Below are 17506 nucleotides of genomic sequence, written 5' to 3'. Positions count from 1 at the left end.
TAAAACATATTCGCAATGGGGCATTTTATGCAGATTGACTCCACACCTCCGCACGCACTATGGCATTAAAATAAATTATTGCATGTTGCGGTTAGCCGCAAATGGTTTTAGCCGATTAAATTAGCCCCGCCCCTCCCCAAATTTGAGGGGGATTTGGGGCCCCAAACCAACCCGCAAAAGCTGACGGAACGAACTTGAAATTTTCAAAAACACATTTCTGAAATTATGAACTATGCTCTTCCTTTTAGTATCGCCCACCAAAAACTTACTTGCTGCTCCTGCCAACCAATTATCAAAGGCTTAAATTAAAATGGCAAATTCAGAACATAGAAGTTATAGACGATTTCCCAGCGGCAGCGGCAGGGGGCGTGGCCGGCTATTATCGAGGGGCTGGAGAGGCTGAGGGGCTGAGGGGCACACAGCAAATAGGCTTAACGCCCCAGGTCCGGCCGACATAATGGTATTATTAATTATTTCAATTATAAAAATTGTAAGCAGCCAGAGATTGGCGAACGATTGGCATTTGCCGGGTCCGGCTGGCGGCTGGAAGCGTTTTAAAGAACGGCGCTCGGGGAAATTCGGACCAACCAAAAGTTCAGCCCAATTACGTGCGATTTTCATGGCATATTTTTGTGGGAGGCGTGTGTGTGCGCCATGCAAATCTTTTAATTGCCATGAAAACCTCATTGGGGGCCATTGGCATTAAAAATAAATACATCAGCCCATCGACGGTGTGTGTGTGTGTGTGTGTGCGTTGGCAGTGCCGAGTTGAAAAGGAATAAAGAATTCAACTATGTATAATGCATTGTTTGTCACCGGCACAGATCAGGCCGTAAAGCACTCTAGAACTTTAAGTGAAGGCAGTGTTACGCGTAATAATAATCTCATTAAATTCAATCATATCGAAATATTCCACAGGGTATTTACACAAAATGACGAAATTTAAAGCAAATTAGCTAGCCGCTCTATTATCCGCCCACAAAACGCATTGTTTGGACCCCCCCGCCGAACCCAATGTTCTGGCATTATGATGGCTATATGGCTACCCCCCTATCCACCCCGCCCGAAAACTGGTCATTAGTGCAGCGGTCCGGTTCCGTGAATGAAAACTCGTTGTGGGGCCGCGGCCGAATTATAAACCCAATATATCCATTATCCATGGACCCACGATTCGATGGGGCTAAAACAAAAGCGGATTTGGTCCACCTGCATATGGTGTGTTTGGTTGGCAGGATGCGTTTAGTGGTTTCAGAGTGTGGAGCCACCGAGCACCCACTAATTGTTGCATCTGAACTGGCATTTCAGCAACCGCCGACGGCCCCCCGGAATCAGCAGCTTTAAGTCACCCGGGCCAACGATGGCAGACAGAGCTTATCCTTATTAGCATTATCAGTGGTCCTGGCAGGAGGGAAAAGATAGAAAATACTGGGGAATAAAAATGGTAAGTAATCGAGACAGTCGAAGCGGGCCAAAACAAATTGAATTAAGCGCGGGAGGGAAAACTGCTTGAGGGCATTAAATCTTGGCGCGGCAGACAGACAACGCCGGCGACTTCTACTGGCTCCCCTGGTAAGCCGACAAACGATTTGTAAATGAACTCTACTTTCCAGGGGCTAAGACGCTATCCATCCCAACCCAGCCCAACCCACTTATTGAATACCCGCGAACCGCCACGCGGCTTAAGATTTATTAACCTGCATCGATGGCAGCGGAAATAATCAGGTTCAGTCATCGCAATCAAGCGAAATTGGAAAATTCCCAACGAAGATAGCTGCCAGGAGCAGTTTTCCACCTCCCGTTTAAGATCTCCCCCCATCCCACGAACGACTTATAATCTTTTGAAGAGTTTCCCGAAACATCTCATGTGCATAAAATTTTCGAATTACGGGGAGCTGGGAAAATGGAAGGAAAAGTTTTATCCACTCGACTTTCTTCTAAGAAATTGACCAATTGGCTGACCACAGGCCGAGGCAAACAAATAATTATAAATTGCCCTGGCAAGGACATCAAAACGATTTAATCCCTACATGCACACACACAAACTATAGAAAGATGGAAAGGCGAAGCTATTTAGGTGACTGCAAAGGATTACTCAAGTATCCTTTTCGGCCTGGCAAATATTTGTAGTCTTTTCTCGACTTTTTCGATGGAATAAATTGTGTGATTGTTTATTTATAGGCAGAATGCTCATAATTTACTTATTAAAATGATTTTGAGTGATTTGGGTATTTAGGAAAATTAAAATTTCAACAGACCAAAAGTTTTAATAACCAGAAAGGACACGTGAGCAGCAGCTGAAGGCAAAAAAGGGATGATGATGATGGAGGAGTGGGGGTTCTTAAGGGTTCGTCTTAAGCCAAGTGAACTGTTGGGAAATTTGCTTATCATTGCTTGACCAGTGCAAAAAATCTCAAGGATTTCAAGGGACTTAAGTAGGCTTCTCTGTGCCATCCGATGTGTGTGTGTGTGTACTTATGGGTGATTTAATGGGCGTGGGTGGGCTGAAGTTTTCAGGGAAGAGTGACCGGAAATTAAGCAATAGTCTTAAGGAAATTGCCACAAGTTTTTCCTTCACTTCACGCCAGAAAACAAATTTTCAGCTTCCCAAGGGATCGTTATGTGTTTGCGTGTGTGTGTGTGCATTTTTATTTACACTTCAACTTAAGTCCTACTTAATTGCAAACTCTTTTTAGTAGAATTTTTAATGCGTGCATTTTAATTTATAATGCCTCGACAGCTCTCGGAGTTTCGGCTTCAGCAGCATTCGTTGCGACTTAAGAACTTTCCCCACACAAAGGAAAGTACACACACACACACCCACACAGACACCCGCATGAGCCTTTCACTTGGCTGGCATCTCACACCTTTGCCTCCCTGCACATATCCTTGCCTTAGTCCCTGCGCTTTCCCTGATTTTCCTGCTCGTCCTGCCCTTCCTGACCTCCCTGACCCCCGCTGCATTTCCAAAAGAAAAACAAACATATTAAGCAGGACAATAAAATGAAAATCGGTTTGCGTCTTGCCCCGGGTGTTTCTTGGTCCCTTGCCGCAGGACACAAACAAAGTAAGCCACCTAACAATTGCCTTTGCCTTACGGAATACTGAATACCTAGGAAATTAAAGATTAGCTATTGAAAAGCGTTGCGGGGTAGCGGTGGAAAATTGCTAGGCCATCGAATTGGGATTGCCAATTAGTTTGGATCGCTTGGGTTTTACTGATATAACAAAGAATGATTGTGAATTTTTTACAATCCTTGGATATGTATACTAAATTGAAGTCTTGTTGCAGATACAAGGGTGGCACAAAATATTCTGAAAACTTTTTTAAATTTAGTAATTGTATTATATTTATCCTTAAAATACTAACATTTTTGAGTTAGTATATTACTACATTTTAAATTTAGAAAATATTGTAGGAACTTCTTAGTTCAATTGGTTGTTACTTCAAAACAGCTTCAGGACAAGGATACTTAACTCAGAAGATCAAAGATTGGTTTTATAAAATCGTATTTTCCCACATCTGTTGCTTTGTTTTCACTCATAGGATTACGAATCATTCAAATTTTAAATTTAGAAAATAATGTTGGAACTGCTTTGTTCGATTGGTCATCACTTTTAAACAGCTCTAGAACAAATGATATAACTCAAACGGTTGGTTTTAAAAAATCATGTATTCCCACCTCTGTCGCTTTGTTTTCCCTCCCAGGATTACGAATCGCCTTTGTTGTAAGTCGAGGGTCTTTGAGCTCCCTCTTGGACTGATCTTTCACCCCCAGAAGTACCTCTGTTCCGAATCAGAGTCAATGCTCTACGGCACTTCGAGTTCCACTTGTGCACATGCGAAAAATCTGCACTTTGCATTTGAGTTGGCCCTCTTCTTCGCGAACCATTGCTCTTAGTCAGAGGCGTATTTTGAGATTTGCGCTTTTTTGTGCCTCCGTATTTGTATTCGTGTTTTTTGAATAGGGCTTTCGGGGGGCTGGGAAAACATGTTGAAACTTTTAAGCGGATTATAATTAATGCCGTGAGGCATTTTCTTTCTTTTTATCGCTGACTGTTCGCGTTTAGCGCCCTCATCGGCGAACCGATCGAAATCCGCCCAGTCGGATATGGCCGGAAATCAGGAATCCTTTGACTTGCCATCGCTCCACTTCCAATTACTTCGCAAAGGAGTCTCAGAAGTGGGGGAGCCGTAAATGTTAGTCAAAAATAATCCTAATGAAATAAGTATGGCCCGTAGCGGTAATTTATTTGAATCCTTTACCCAAACCCATACTTTTCGGCCCATCTCAGCTGCTAAATTGGCCTGGGCCTCATGGTTTAGGCTTTCGGAATTGTCTCAAGTTTTGTTTTTGTTGCGCAATAAATTCATTTTTTGTCCTTAGACATGTAAAACTATGCAAAAGGCTCATGAGAGTGTGTGTGTGTCTTGGACTTAATCCTTTTTGTTGTTTGCTTCATATGTTGATTTGGGACCATCATCAGGTGAGCTTTCTTTTGCCGGCAAAAACGACAGGGGCCAAAACCTCAGACGGAACGTTCGGAAATCTTTGCAGGACACTCACACACACATAGAAGGGGCAGAGCCAACGGCAGGATGGCCAGGACTCTAGTTAGTTTCAGGTTGTGAATGGATTTTCTTAAGTGGTTCTAAGCTTTGTCTGTGAAGCAAACCAGAAAACATGCTTATACATGCGGCCAAGTGGCTGAACAGTTCAAGAGTCCATGGGTCCAAGGAAAAAGGACTCTGGGACTCCGGGACTCCAGTGGCATTAGCAGGCTGCTCAAGGAGCTGCAGCACTTCATTAGTTTTGCGAATTTGCGGACAGGGACCCTGAGACAATGGCCAACTGCGAGGCCAACGATAATTGAATGCACAGGGGGGGTTTGGGCCAAAGCCATGTGCCGGGGACAAATCCTTACAAAAAGGATTATGATGTGTATTTTTCGGCCAAACGACTCTCACAGCCAACTGCAAAGTTATGCAATCGAAGCGAGCAATGATAAATTGATGGCAGCCGGATTAAAACGAGTCCAAGAAGTGAATAATTAAAGCGCAAAGAATGCTGAGAGCTCTCCGGCATCTCGGCGATGCAAATAAGCAGACATTTTTGTGGCCCAGGATTAAAATTATGAACTGCAGGATAAGGCCATGCGTGCACACAAGGACCACTGCTGGCCACAAAAGGATTTTCAATTTGTCAAATACTATCAAGTGGCACTGAAAGGGACGCCCGAGCGGCAGACACAAATAAGGGATTTAAATGTCGATAATGTCTGCCAACGAGCGCAGTCGAGATAGACTTTGGCAGCCGGGGTTGGATGTCCAAAAATCAACCAGAAAGCAGTTGAACCACACATAATCGCAGCCGCAGCTCGGCAAAGAAAAGAAAAGGCCAAAGCCAAAATGGCACCCAAGAAATCGCTCATGCTTCCTTATACTCATATATATATATATATATATGTATACCCATAAACCCACTCAGACTGCCTTGGTTTTAACCATTTGGAATTGACCAAGTTGGCCACCCACTCTGAAACGGGGATCCATACTTAAGTTCCAGCAGGGAAAGACAAAAACAAAGCCACACACAGAACGAAGGGAACTGCAACTGCATCCGACCAAAGGCAACCTTAATCACTTTAGTTATCAATATTACTTATTTACGTTGCTTCTACTTAGCGCTTAAGACGCTTTGACTGTGTGACTGAATTATAGGCATGTATATACACATAAATGCATGAATATGTTAGGTGCGGTGGCGAGGGGAAATCGGCTAGCATTACGTTTAAATCTTCCTGCTTAAAGCCAAACAAAGTCTCCGGTCGGCGGAGGCAAAAGGAGCACAACGTGCGATCTGTGCCATTGATTCAATTAAAGCGGGCAAAAGAGCTCGAAGCGGGCCTGAACCGAGAAGCCAAGGTGCAATCCATAAATTACGACTGCCAGATACCCATTTTACAGGTCTAAGTCAGAATTCTGAATGAAATAAGATGCGGTACGTTCACACATCTTTATAAAATAAAAGAAAAACATAATATTATGATAAAATAAAATAGAAATGTGGATAAAGATAAACCATTTTGTGACAGGGCGATTTTGGAATAAAAAAACCGAGATGCCAAGGGGCAATCCATAAATGACGACTGCAAGATATCTATTGAATCTGAATGAAGTAAGATGCGGTACGTTCACACAACTTTATAAAATAAAAGAAAAACATAATATTATGATAAAACAAAATACCAGTGTGGATATAGATGAGCCCTTTTTATGATAGGGTGATTTTGGAATAAGTAAACCGAGAAACCAAGAAGCAATTCATAAATGACGACTGCCAGATACCCATTGTACAGGTCTACATCATGATTCTGAACGAAATAAGATACAGTACGTTCTCACAACTTAATAAAATAAAAGAAAAACATAATATTATGATAAAACAAAATACCAATGTGGATAAAGATGAACACTTTTATGAAAGAGTGATATCCAAATTAATAAAAAATTGTAAGTCTCTAGAATATTATTATGATATTTTTAAGGTTGCTTAAGTTTCTGTCTGCCTTTATCTTGAAGCACTACACCTATCCTTCACAATTCCAACACAATAAGCACCTCTTTAAATTAATTCACAAGGATTTCCACTCTCCAGGTGAAAGTATCGCCTTGGATGTAGTAAAATAAGTATACGCCTAGTGGCTGTCAGTCGGATTTCAACCTTCTCGCAGGCAAATGAGGAAAAGGAATCAGGGAGCCGCAAGGAGCAGGGCTGAACAAAAGGCCATATATATCACTGTATTGATTAATATAATCCGCTTGAAGACGCTGGCAGCCACACGGCGAATTAAGTTACATTCAGCGCGAGCGAGGGGGCAATACCGACCCCCTCCGCTTCGAGCGGTCCGCACCCCGGCTCAACCACCTGCCACAGTTTTAAGTACAAGTTAATGGTGCTTATGCATATTACCCTTCCGCCTCCGCCCCTGCCCCCCGCCCCCTTTTGCGCTTATTAATACCCACAACTGATTTTTCTTCTCTGTCCCGCTTATTTTCCTTGCCGCTGAAGTATTTTAAATCGATCCAATGGCAAAAGCGTCTTTTGTATCTGCTGCCTCTGCGAATGCGCGCCGGCTTAATCCGCTGCCAATGAACTGCGAACTGAAGGCGGAGAAGGGGGCGGGGCCGAAGGAGCTTTACAGAGGCGGCGGCAGTGGCGGCGGCGGAAGGGGGAGCTTGGGTTTATTAGCGGCCCACAGACGTCGACGATGTCCTACTCAGGAGAAGGCAGAAAGGATGTCGACGATGTCGCCATATCGCATTGGTATTTTGGCATTTGGGCTTTGTCTGCCCCAGGGACGGCGGGAGAAGGGGGGTGGATCCGAGGGGCTTGGGTTGCCCTCAGAGGAGGATGAAATTTGATCCGGCTGCGGTGAGCGCGTAGCATTGTATTTGCATTAAGCGTAACCTCGCCTCGGAATCGAAATCGCAATGGGATGGGTTGGGATAGGATGGTATGGTATGGGAGTTGGGATGAAGGGTGCGAGACGTCGATACGCGAGGCTGCCAAGGAGCTTAATTTGAAGGGGATTTACGCAGTACCATTATAAGTCCCAGCTCCTCTCATCCCCCCCTTACTTCCCTCCACCCCTCATTATTATGTTCAGCCTTTTGTTGGATCCACTGTTGAGATCTCTGAACTCTGGCCGGGATTAGGTTAAATTTCTCAACAGATTTCTTCGCTAGTTGCGGATTAAGTGCTGGGGCCGGAATCCCTAAGCCCTGGCCACAAAAGCCAAACCGCAAACACAGGAACACATGACAGCTTAGGTCCGAGAACAGAGCTCTTTCCATATATGTACATATGTATCTGGCCATAGTCAACTTAAAATCTTAAACATTTATCCGCGCGTATTATGTGGCAACTCCGGCTAATTGCCGCAACAAACACACACACACACGCCTCCTGTTTGCGGTGTTAGCCTTTCCCGCTGGCAAACCCTGGTGTTGTCCAAACACCCAGTTAACTTTTCTGTTTCTATTTCGGTTTCTGTTCCTTTTTCTGTAGCCCGTATCAGCGACATGAACTAACCAAACACACAACGACAACGAGAACGACGATGGCAACACCATCTGCGGCATTCAATTTAAGGGGATTAACTGCTAATTTTTTGCGATTTCAACCAATGCCGGCGGTATTCGAGTTGATTTTTTCTACCAGCTCCATTCCATGCCATATGTACATATGCATGAGCTCTCGAATGTGGGAGCAATGCCGTGGGGCTTTTACAGTTAAATCTTTGGGGATTCCAGACCCCACACACACACGGACACTCGACCGCCTGTGGAGCCAGTGAAAAAATGCATCAGTTGGCCAACTTTAAGGGTTGAGAGATGGGAGCCTCCGACTATGAATACCAAATCAGATAATCAAATTAGTCAAAAGTTGGTATAATCTTTAGGCGGTATGGGGTAGAACTCAACCCGAGTGAGGGGATGAAGTTAGCGAGTTGGTTTTTAATCCCAGGCGGAATTCGCTTTTTAGGCACAATAAGCGAAACCACGCCAGCTAATCACCAGTGAGCACGCTTGAGGAGTCACTCCGGGTTCTATAATCAGATATGACGGAGTACCACAACCAGGGGTTGGGTAATTAAATGCCCTTTGAGCACTATTGTAATGAACAGATCTCGCGCGCATAATCTCAGACTTGCAGTGGAAAAAGCTTTGCGTTAGGGTTGAACTTGCTTGAATCAGATAATAGGATACTTCTGAAATCGGGATCAAAGAGAGCGGATTTGCAGATCGAAATCAAAGCGGAACTTTGCTTGGTTACGCATTTTGAAAGCGCAGAATGCCATATGGTAATCGGTTTGGAAGCGGTTTTAAGCTGCTTTTGCTAAGCAACACCGCTTCCTAGGGGTAACTAGTTCGAGCTCTTTCTACTTCTGAAATAAGTTGATGAAAGTGATCTGTATAACTCGATATCAAGGTTTGCTAAAATCACTTAATATGAATAAACCTATAAAATAGGAATACTGCGATAATTATATGTAAACATCGATCAATGATCGAAAAATAATAATCATTAACAAGAAAACTAAACTGATAAAAAACGAGAAAAAAAAAATTAAATCAAATACATAATCTCAATTATCTTGGATCCAAATTTTCACCAATAAAAGTTATGTTAGTGATGTTAATCCTATAAAGGTTGTATTTTTGGCCTAATAATAGTGATGTAGGTTTAAAATATAAAAAAAAAAAAATTCATTTTTTCATGAAATAGTTATGATATTATGATAAGAGAGAGCATTGCTATTTAAAATGATAGGGTATTTATGATCCTACCCTTAAGTTTAGCTCCCAGTTCCTTATGATCAATGCTAATCCTACCATGAAAACAAAAATACTGCAGATCATAAGTCTTTAGGATTAAATTCAAGTCCTATAGAAAGAGTGTTCCCTATTGGACATAACGTTGAACTCTCAATACCCTATGATCAATGACTGGATTGATAAAGGAGCGGAACCCATTTATTTGAGGACTCGTAGTACCTGCACACATAGATGATCCCGTCTAGACCCCTGGCTCAGTTCCCCTTTTCACTTATCCTTCTCTCAGGCTGTATTTTATTTTCACAGCCTCGCCGCTTGTTTGTTTTTGCTCTGGCTTTTATTTTTGTGGGTGTTGGGCGGTGATTGTGGGTGGCGGTGGGTGAGCGTGGCTTAGGTCAGTGGGTGGCTGAGTGGGTGGTTGGATGAGTGGGAGGGAGCTCTGCCCAGTTCCCTTGGGCTCCGTCGAGGGGAGAGGGGATGTGTATGGGGATGGGGATGAGGATGAGCTCTGCCCGACGGCTCAGTTCGGTTTAAGTGCCAAAGCGCGCCCTGCATTGTTGTTGCTCTTGCTGGCAGCTCTCCCTTGCCAGCTTTACTTCGCCAAGTGCGCTGCTAGTGTGTGTGACTGTGTTTGTATCTGTGTGCGAGTGCTCCTGTGCTGGTGAGCTGGTGTCTGCCACTGTTGAACTGGGACAACAACAGCAACAAAGCAAAATCTAGTGAACTTCATAGGGATTAGCCTGCACGAAAGCAACAGATTTAAAAGCTTTCGCTCTGCTTTTTAAGTTCATTTGAGCGCTTTGTGTGTTTGTTTGCTGTGGGTTGGCTGTTGGTTGTTGGTCGGTGTGTAGTTCGCAGCCTTTGTTGACAAATGCGACTTGACAGTGGTGTGGCAAATCTGGTCTGGAGACCCCAAGCACACGCACACACACCCGGCTGTCAGGGTGTTAAAAGAGGAACTCAATGGCGGGATCTATTGTGTGAGTGCAAGTGTCCTTGCCTCCTGAGCCACACTTCTCCTTGCAGTTCACAGTTCACTTGGCTAGATACATAGATACTTAGATACATTCATCTTAGGCTAACACACACACACATATACACACAGAGTGAGAGTCTGCTCATAATCCCGAGCCTCAAACATAATCCAATTGCTGGCCATCAAACATAAACAACGAACAACAACAAACACCAGTAACCGGCGCGAACGGTACGAAAACACAGAGGGAGTAGCGAAAAGCAGTAACACCAACCTTCTTCCAGCATGTTTGGCACGAAACTGAAGCGGAAACCGAGACCGAAACCGAAAACTCAGCTGCGAGAGTCGAGAGTTCTGGCCCACAGGCACACAGATACGATGTGGCCACAGACACAGATGCACAAACAGGGGGCAGAGGCGCACACACAGATGCAGACGGGGGAAACACGCACACAAATGGATAGCAACATGTGGCTCTCTCTCACTCTCTCTCTCTCTCTCGGTCACTCACACACTTACACACCCCCTCTCCCTCTCTCTCTCTCTCTATCACCCCATCTCGTTCACTCTGCTGCTAAACCCTGGCCCCGCATTACGCTTATCAAAGTATATCTCTGGGATTATACGAAATGAATGGAATTAAGGATTAATTTCCAAGGGATGTCATTTCGTTTTGGGATAATGCCCCGGCTGTACGTGTGTGCGTGCGTATCTGTGTATCTGTGAGCCCTGGGTGTTGGTGTTGGCAGCAGCTTAAGCTATAATGGATTCGGGTTCACAGTTTCCGTTGGCGGGGCTGAAATGCTGAACCTGAAGCTGAAGCTGAAGCTGTCGCAGGCGATGCGAAGGTTTTAGTTATAAAAATACACAGGAGTTTATAATGCCGAAGCGGGTTATAGAACAGTGGCGTGCTAACCTCGAATAAAAGTGATTTACAGTTCGGTTCAGGGGGGATGGTTGGATTATAATGGATTGGCTTGAAACTGAAAACTACTGAAAAACATGAATCGGATTACACAACAATGTGCATATTTTTTTAGAGGATCAGTATCAGAGAGATCACTTTGCACGGAATTTGTAATACATTGTTGCTAAATAGTTTTTTATAAAAAAATCTACAAATATCATCAATGTAAGTACTAGTAATATTCCATATTATTATTCATATCTTCAAATAATTTTGTATCAATCATCTTGAGATTGCAACTTATAAAAATAAATCCAAAATATATGATCGCTATTTTTCCAGATGTAACGATTGCATCTCAGCTGGCCCCCCTTTTACACCCCCCTGAGCATTCAGCGACGCCGCTGTTCATTATAATGCCAAGCGATCCATAAAACGAAGAGTTAAATCCGAAATAATAATCCCGCACGAAATTAAATCCCTCGCCCACACGGCCACCAAAAGCAAACGCAAAATCCCAGCCCCCACAGCCGCTGCCCTCGTCACCCAGCCCCCCCTTAAACCCCTCGCCACACCGCCACTGTTTGCATGGAAAAAAGTTAATCTCCCAACAGCAGCAGCAGCAGCAGCCGTCGCCATCGACTCATCCGCAAACCGAGTCTCGAAGGGCGGCGGGCGGCGAAAGGGGGTGGTGGCAGTGGTGGCGGCTGCGAAAAGGGGGGCGGGCTGTCACTGTGCGTCGCTGTCGCTGTGTGGGGCCCAACGACCCCCCGGCCCCCTTTCTTCTTTCTGCCCAAAAAACCACCGCACGCCCTTCGAAAACTCCAACTCATGGCATGCTTTTGGGCCTTTTTCGGTTGCAGTTGGCAGCGACGTCAACGCGGGCAGCTTTAGCTCTGCCGGTTTAAGGATTAACACAGACACACACACACACACCCAGAGATATAAACAGGCACACAGATACACCCATACACCCAACGAAGCCGGCACCAATACTCGGACAAATAAAGCACACGCAATGCCCAGAGCACAAAATCGTTGGGATTAATGCGGGATCTACTTTATTGCGAAAATATGCTCGACCCAACGGAAAACGAGGGGGGGGGGGGGGGAGGTGGTTGTGACGGGGGGTTACGATTTGGCATTGGACATGCGAGAGTGTGTGTGTGTGTGTGTGCGTCCGTGTTCGTGTGGATGCGTTGCGGCATCGCCTGGGCATCCATGGATTGTCAGTGACTTAAACGAATTGGGATTACGTTGCGTATGATTCATATGGAGGCTAAAACAACAAAGCACCAGACAGCCACTGGCTTTAAACAACAACAACAATGTGTGCCGTGCATATATATGTACGAATATAGATGTATCCGCACTTATAGGCAGCATTGGACGGGCATTCGAACGGATTACAGGCCCACTACCCACTGCCCAAATGCGAGACCCCTTCCATTTGGATGTAGCTCTCGCCCATTCCCAAAACGCTGGTGGAGCACAAATTGAAAATGGACAATCGACTGCCTGACGGCCCGACTGCCAGGCTGCCAATATGCCAGCGCCCTGGATAATCCCCTGCGCGATCAATAAAGCCTGCCAGCACACCGAGAGAAAAGTTACAGACGAGAGTAAGAGGGGGGGTAAACTAGTACTATGGAAGTTTGCATGCAGTGAAAGAAAAATTAAGGGGTACAAACAAGGTATACTCAGGGGGAAATTTAAAAGGTTGTTCTAGAAAAATTAAGGGGTACAAATAAGGGAATACTCAGGGAAAAATGTAAAAGGTTGTTCTATTAGAAAATGGTATCAATTTGCAAAATGTTATACTAAATAAATTTTAACCATCTCTAGATAAAAGGTTTTCTGATAAGTTACAATAACATTTTTACGATTTGGAAAACTGTTCTATTACATAGGAAATGTTATCAACAAACAAATATTTTAAATATATTATATTTGATAAACAAAAATGTTATATGAAACAAATGGTAAGTATTTATAAATAAAATGTTTTTGATAAGCTAAAACAACAATTTACCGATTTCAAAAATTGTTCTATTAAATAGTAAAAGTTATTAATAAACATAAAAGTAAAACATTTTTTATTTACTTATCATAACATTTTTAACAACTGAACATCTAACGATTTAAGCTTCTAAGTTCTTGTAACTTGAAATATACCACAGACAGTACTTTTAAAATATTTGAATATGTATATTTGATTTTCTAACAGTGTACTTTCTCTTTGTGTAATATTCGCCTCTCTAGTTTTATATTATCTGGTGACCCAAGGTTAAGTAAATCCGGGCATTACTAAGTATTTCTCGCAGTATATCGCCTGCAGTTTGTAAGCGGCAAGGTTGTGCGTTGCCCGCCGGCAGTTTGGCAGGATTGCCAGTCGTATTGGGATTAGCATCCCCAAAGACTCGACCTCGACTCGCTCCCAACACTGCCAACTGTCTGGGCCGCCGTCTAACCCACCTGGCTCACACACACACACATACCGATGCGGAAAGAACACGCACACAGACAAGCACAGGGGCACGGGCACAAGGACGCATTAGCTGGCGGCCTAATCCCAACGTCGTTGCCATTGCCAAAGCACTTCAAAAGCAGGGAACAGGGAGCAGGAGCAGGAGCAGAGCAAAAACAAAAGCTTAAGGAGCTGGAAACTCGAAACGTGAAACTTCTCTTCATTTGTGTCTGATGGGATTAGGGCTAAAGCCAGATAAAGGGATAAGGGATTCCCAAATAATGTCGTACCCTCGACTCAAGCAACTCGGTCTGAAACCCGAAAGTTTTTGGCGCCAAATTCGCATGCAAAGCAGCCTGTCGAAAGAGAGGGCACGATGTGGATAGAAAGAGAGGGATAGATGGCCGTGTATTACGTTCTCTACCCTTTTTTGGTCGGGCTGAATGTTCACCGGGTTCAGGAGGCTTAGGTCGCAGGATAAGTCGCAAACTTGATGCTTTCGCCTAATGTCCTTGGGTGGTCGTTCCTGCTCCTGCTCCTGTTCCTGTTCCTTTTCGTGATGATGATGATGATTTTGTTTTCGCTTCTGGATTATGAAACGCCCAGTTGCATTCGCATTAGTTGCTCTCTCGCCTGGTGATTTTCCTAATTCCCCTAATACCCCGAAATGTGTGTGCGTGTATGTGAAAATAGAGTTAAAGTGGAATATTGAATGTGCCGCTGGTTAGTTGGGGGAAAATTCAATATGAAGTGACAGCAAATAAACGGTTTAGCAGCAGCATTAATTGGCACTCTGGCATTTGTTTGGAGTTTAATGGGATGCCGATGCCTGTGGAGCATCTCATGAAAGTGTGTCCTTCAGAACTGGGGGGCTTATGGCAAATCCCAACTGCAGCTGTTGTTGCCAAAACGGAAAATTACCGAGTCTTATAATATTCATAATCGAACCCCTTTGGCCGACCTGCTCCTTGTCTAATTACAACTCTGCTGCCTGCTTAATTCCACTTGAGTATTAATAGATATACGCACTCCCACATATATTTGCTCGCACAAAAGCGCTCAAAGTTAATGCAAGTGATTTATAGTTCCAGCTCCTGCTGCTGCGGCTGCTGCATAGTACGTACTTCTGTTTTGATAATCACACGGCACACAGGGAGTATTTATTCGATTATAAACCGAAAACGCACAGGGAGCCCTAAGCCGCTCGAATCGGGCTTCAAGTTGCTCGGGGGACGTTGCACGTTGCCGTTTGCCTGTTTTCGGTTGCAAGTTGCAAGTTGCAGGTTGCACGTTGCCGGTGCGGAGGATGGGTTTCCTGGCTCATCTCCCAATGTGGCAGCTCCTACAGTTCGATTCACTCACCTCGCCCAACATTTAAATCCTTAAAATTTGTAGTTCTCTTTGTGTGAGGGATAAAGGGACTAACTGGAAGTGGAGGCGCAAGCCACCGAGGAGCTATCGTCCTCGCAGATGCACGTAAAAAAATGATAATAACAAAAGGATCTGGCTATTAAAAAAGAGACCTGGGGGTTAGGATAGCAAATATCTTTGGGATCAAGAATATTTTCAAAATTTAGGGTCAAACAAATATTCTATGTTTTCCAAAATCTATAGGTTAGTACTTAAAAAAATATTTCTCTTTTTTAGATATTTTCAGATATTAAATATAATCATTTCTATCGGTACTTTCACCTTCAAGTGAATTAATGTGTTTTGCAAAGAAATGTTGAAATATTTAGGATTGAACCATTTTTTTTTTAAATATCTAATTTAGTATTAAATATAAAAAATATTTCCGTTTTCAATGTTGTTTTTAGATATGATAAGTAATCACTTCTGATTGGTACTTTCCCCTTCAAGTGAGTGACGTATCTCACAATTGAAGAGGGTTTTAAAAGTCGTATAACTTAATATTTAATAACACAAATATTTTCTTTTTCATTAAGTATTTTATGATATGATTTGATTGATACTTTTTCCATAAAGTGGAGTAACGTATCTTGAAACTTTAGAGGTTGGCAAATAACTATGGGATCAAAAAATATTTCAAAATTTAGGATCAAATATTTCTTAAAAATGTCTAAGATAATATCATCAACCAAAATATTTTCGATTTCAATTATTATTTTCAAATAAGATTTGTAATCGCTTGGTACTATTTCCTTCTGGTAAGCAACGTATCTCGCAACTTAAGAGGATACTCTCTGCATTTTGCAGTGCACTCGATGATGGTGGCTTAACTCAATCAGCATCACCTGCAGCACCTGCCTTTAGCTCCTGGCGATGTCCTGGCTAAATGTATTCCAATATGTATGTCTGTGTGTGTGGCTGGTTGGCAACAACCGGCTTTTATCCTGTGACTGTTCTTGTTGTTGCTTGTGCTGCTGCTGCTCCTGCTGGCCGGGGCAATCCCTTTTTGCTTATAATTCGGAAATGTTGCCTCCTGTTGCTTTTGGCATTTATTTGAATTTGTATCTCAATCTGAGGCTGTAGCTGTATCTGTATCCGCATCTGCATCTATGCTCTATTCGCTAGCACATATGCCAGGATGGGGTTTTAGTTTGGGATTGGGTTTTTGGGTGGGGGTAGTGATTGGGTGATAGGGGGGTGTACGACGGCCAGTGGGTTTTGGGAACCGGCTTAGGTGAGTGGTATCATTCAGCTCGGCACTGGCCACTGTGCATAACGCTTAACACTTAAGCTGCTGCCGCTCAGCCCACCCCGCCCACCTCATCCACCTGTCGCCCACCCAGCGGATCTATCGGCCCAGGGCTTAGCCACTCCTCTCACAGGTGAGAGTCAGGTGTTTCAGGTGAGTCGGAGCTAGTTTTGCGTGTGATTGCGAAACCGGCTGTTCCTTCTCTTTCGCTTTGAGCATCTGTATCTCTTATCCTGCAGCCGGAGCTGTGCAATGCTTTTGTGTCGCCTGATTACCAGGAGGAGCCACTCTTCCACTCGGAAACCCACTCTTCCGCCGGTTAAGTAGAGATGGAGCTGGCTGCTCGGGAAAGTTACTGCCCGGCTTTGCCGACACTTGTGCGTCCATCAGGGCTTATCGGTGGTATTTCCGTCCAGCCTTTCGAGCCTTCCCACCATCTCATTATACAATCCCGCTCCCATGACATCTGCATAATAGCCGATCGAAAGGGGGTTCCCATTTTTTGAATCCTTGAGCGCGTGCTTATGTCCTGCATGCATGGAGCCGCCTGGCTTATGACACATGCGGATGCGGATGCATCTGCCGCTGTTGCTCCACTTCTGGTGGCCAAAAAGCAACAATGACCCACCAGCAGGGTCAAGTGGGTGGTGGGTCAGGGGGTCGACTGTTTGGGTGTTTAACTGTTTCGTTTTCCCGAACGCGTTGATCCACAAACGTGTCGTTAACTAAGGCGCAGTGATTTTCAATTGCAGAGCGCGCTGCCTGCCTGCCTGGCTGTGTGTTTGCATAGGCTTATAGGTGCCAACAGTGCGGCATCTGCAGGACCAAAAGGGGTAGAGGGGAGCAGGATGGCCGGCATATTGACAAGTGCAGCCGGGTGGGGATTTATTAAGGCTAACGTATGAAAATGTTGCATTCTAAACTCTGCATAAATCGAAGCGCAGCAGAGACGGCCGAATCAGAATCAGAATCGCAAAAACAGTAGCATAAAAATGGGGCCCGTATGGAAAAGCCCAGCTGGCGGGTCAGAGGGGGTGATTGGGAGTTGGGTGGTGCGGCAGGATGAATATCGTGTTGCGTCGCTGAGCAGCTTAGGCGCAATAAACACGCACACACGCAGATACACACACACACACGCTGAAACACCGAAATATGCA

The 17506-nt window shown here is 44.3% G+C and overlaps 1 protein-coding gene across 2 annotated transcripts in view; it reads right to left on the bottom strand.

The window, feature by feature from the left end:
* Window positions 1-17506, bottom strand: part of dve (SATB1_N and homeodomain domain-containing protein dve) — a 47601-nt gene that overhangs the window by 7372 nt on the left and 22723 nt on the right. The window contains exon 1 of one of the 2 annotated variants that reach the window (XM_070995207.1): window positions 10591-10618. The exons of the other annotated variant lie outside the window; for it this stretch is intronic. Within the exon in view, the coding sequence (XP_070851308.1) occupies window positions 10591-10603 (13 nt within the window). The 5' untranslated portion in view covers window positions 10604-10618. Of the gene's footprint in view, window positions 1-10590; window positions 10619-17506 lie in introns of those variants that run through there. 2 annotated transcript variants of the gene reach the window in all.

This window comes from Drosophila suzukii, chromosome 2R (genome assembly GCF_043229965.1).
Source record: "Drosophila suzukii chromosome 2R, CBGP_Dsuzu_IsoJpt1.0, whole genome shotgun sequence".
In the NCBI taxonomy this organism is placed as follows: domain Eukaryota; kingdom Metazoa; phylum Arthropoda; class Insecta; order Diptera; family Drosophilidae; genus Drosophila; species Drosophila suzukii.
The sequence above is the reverse complement of the archived record's forward strand: the minus strand, read 5'-3'. Positions and strand labels throughout refer to the sequence as shown.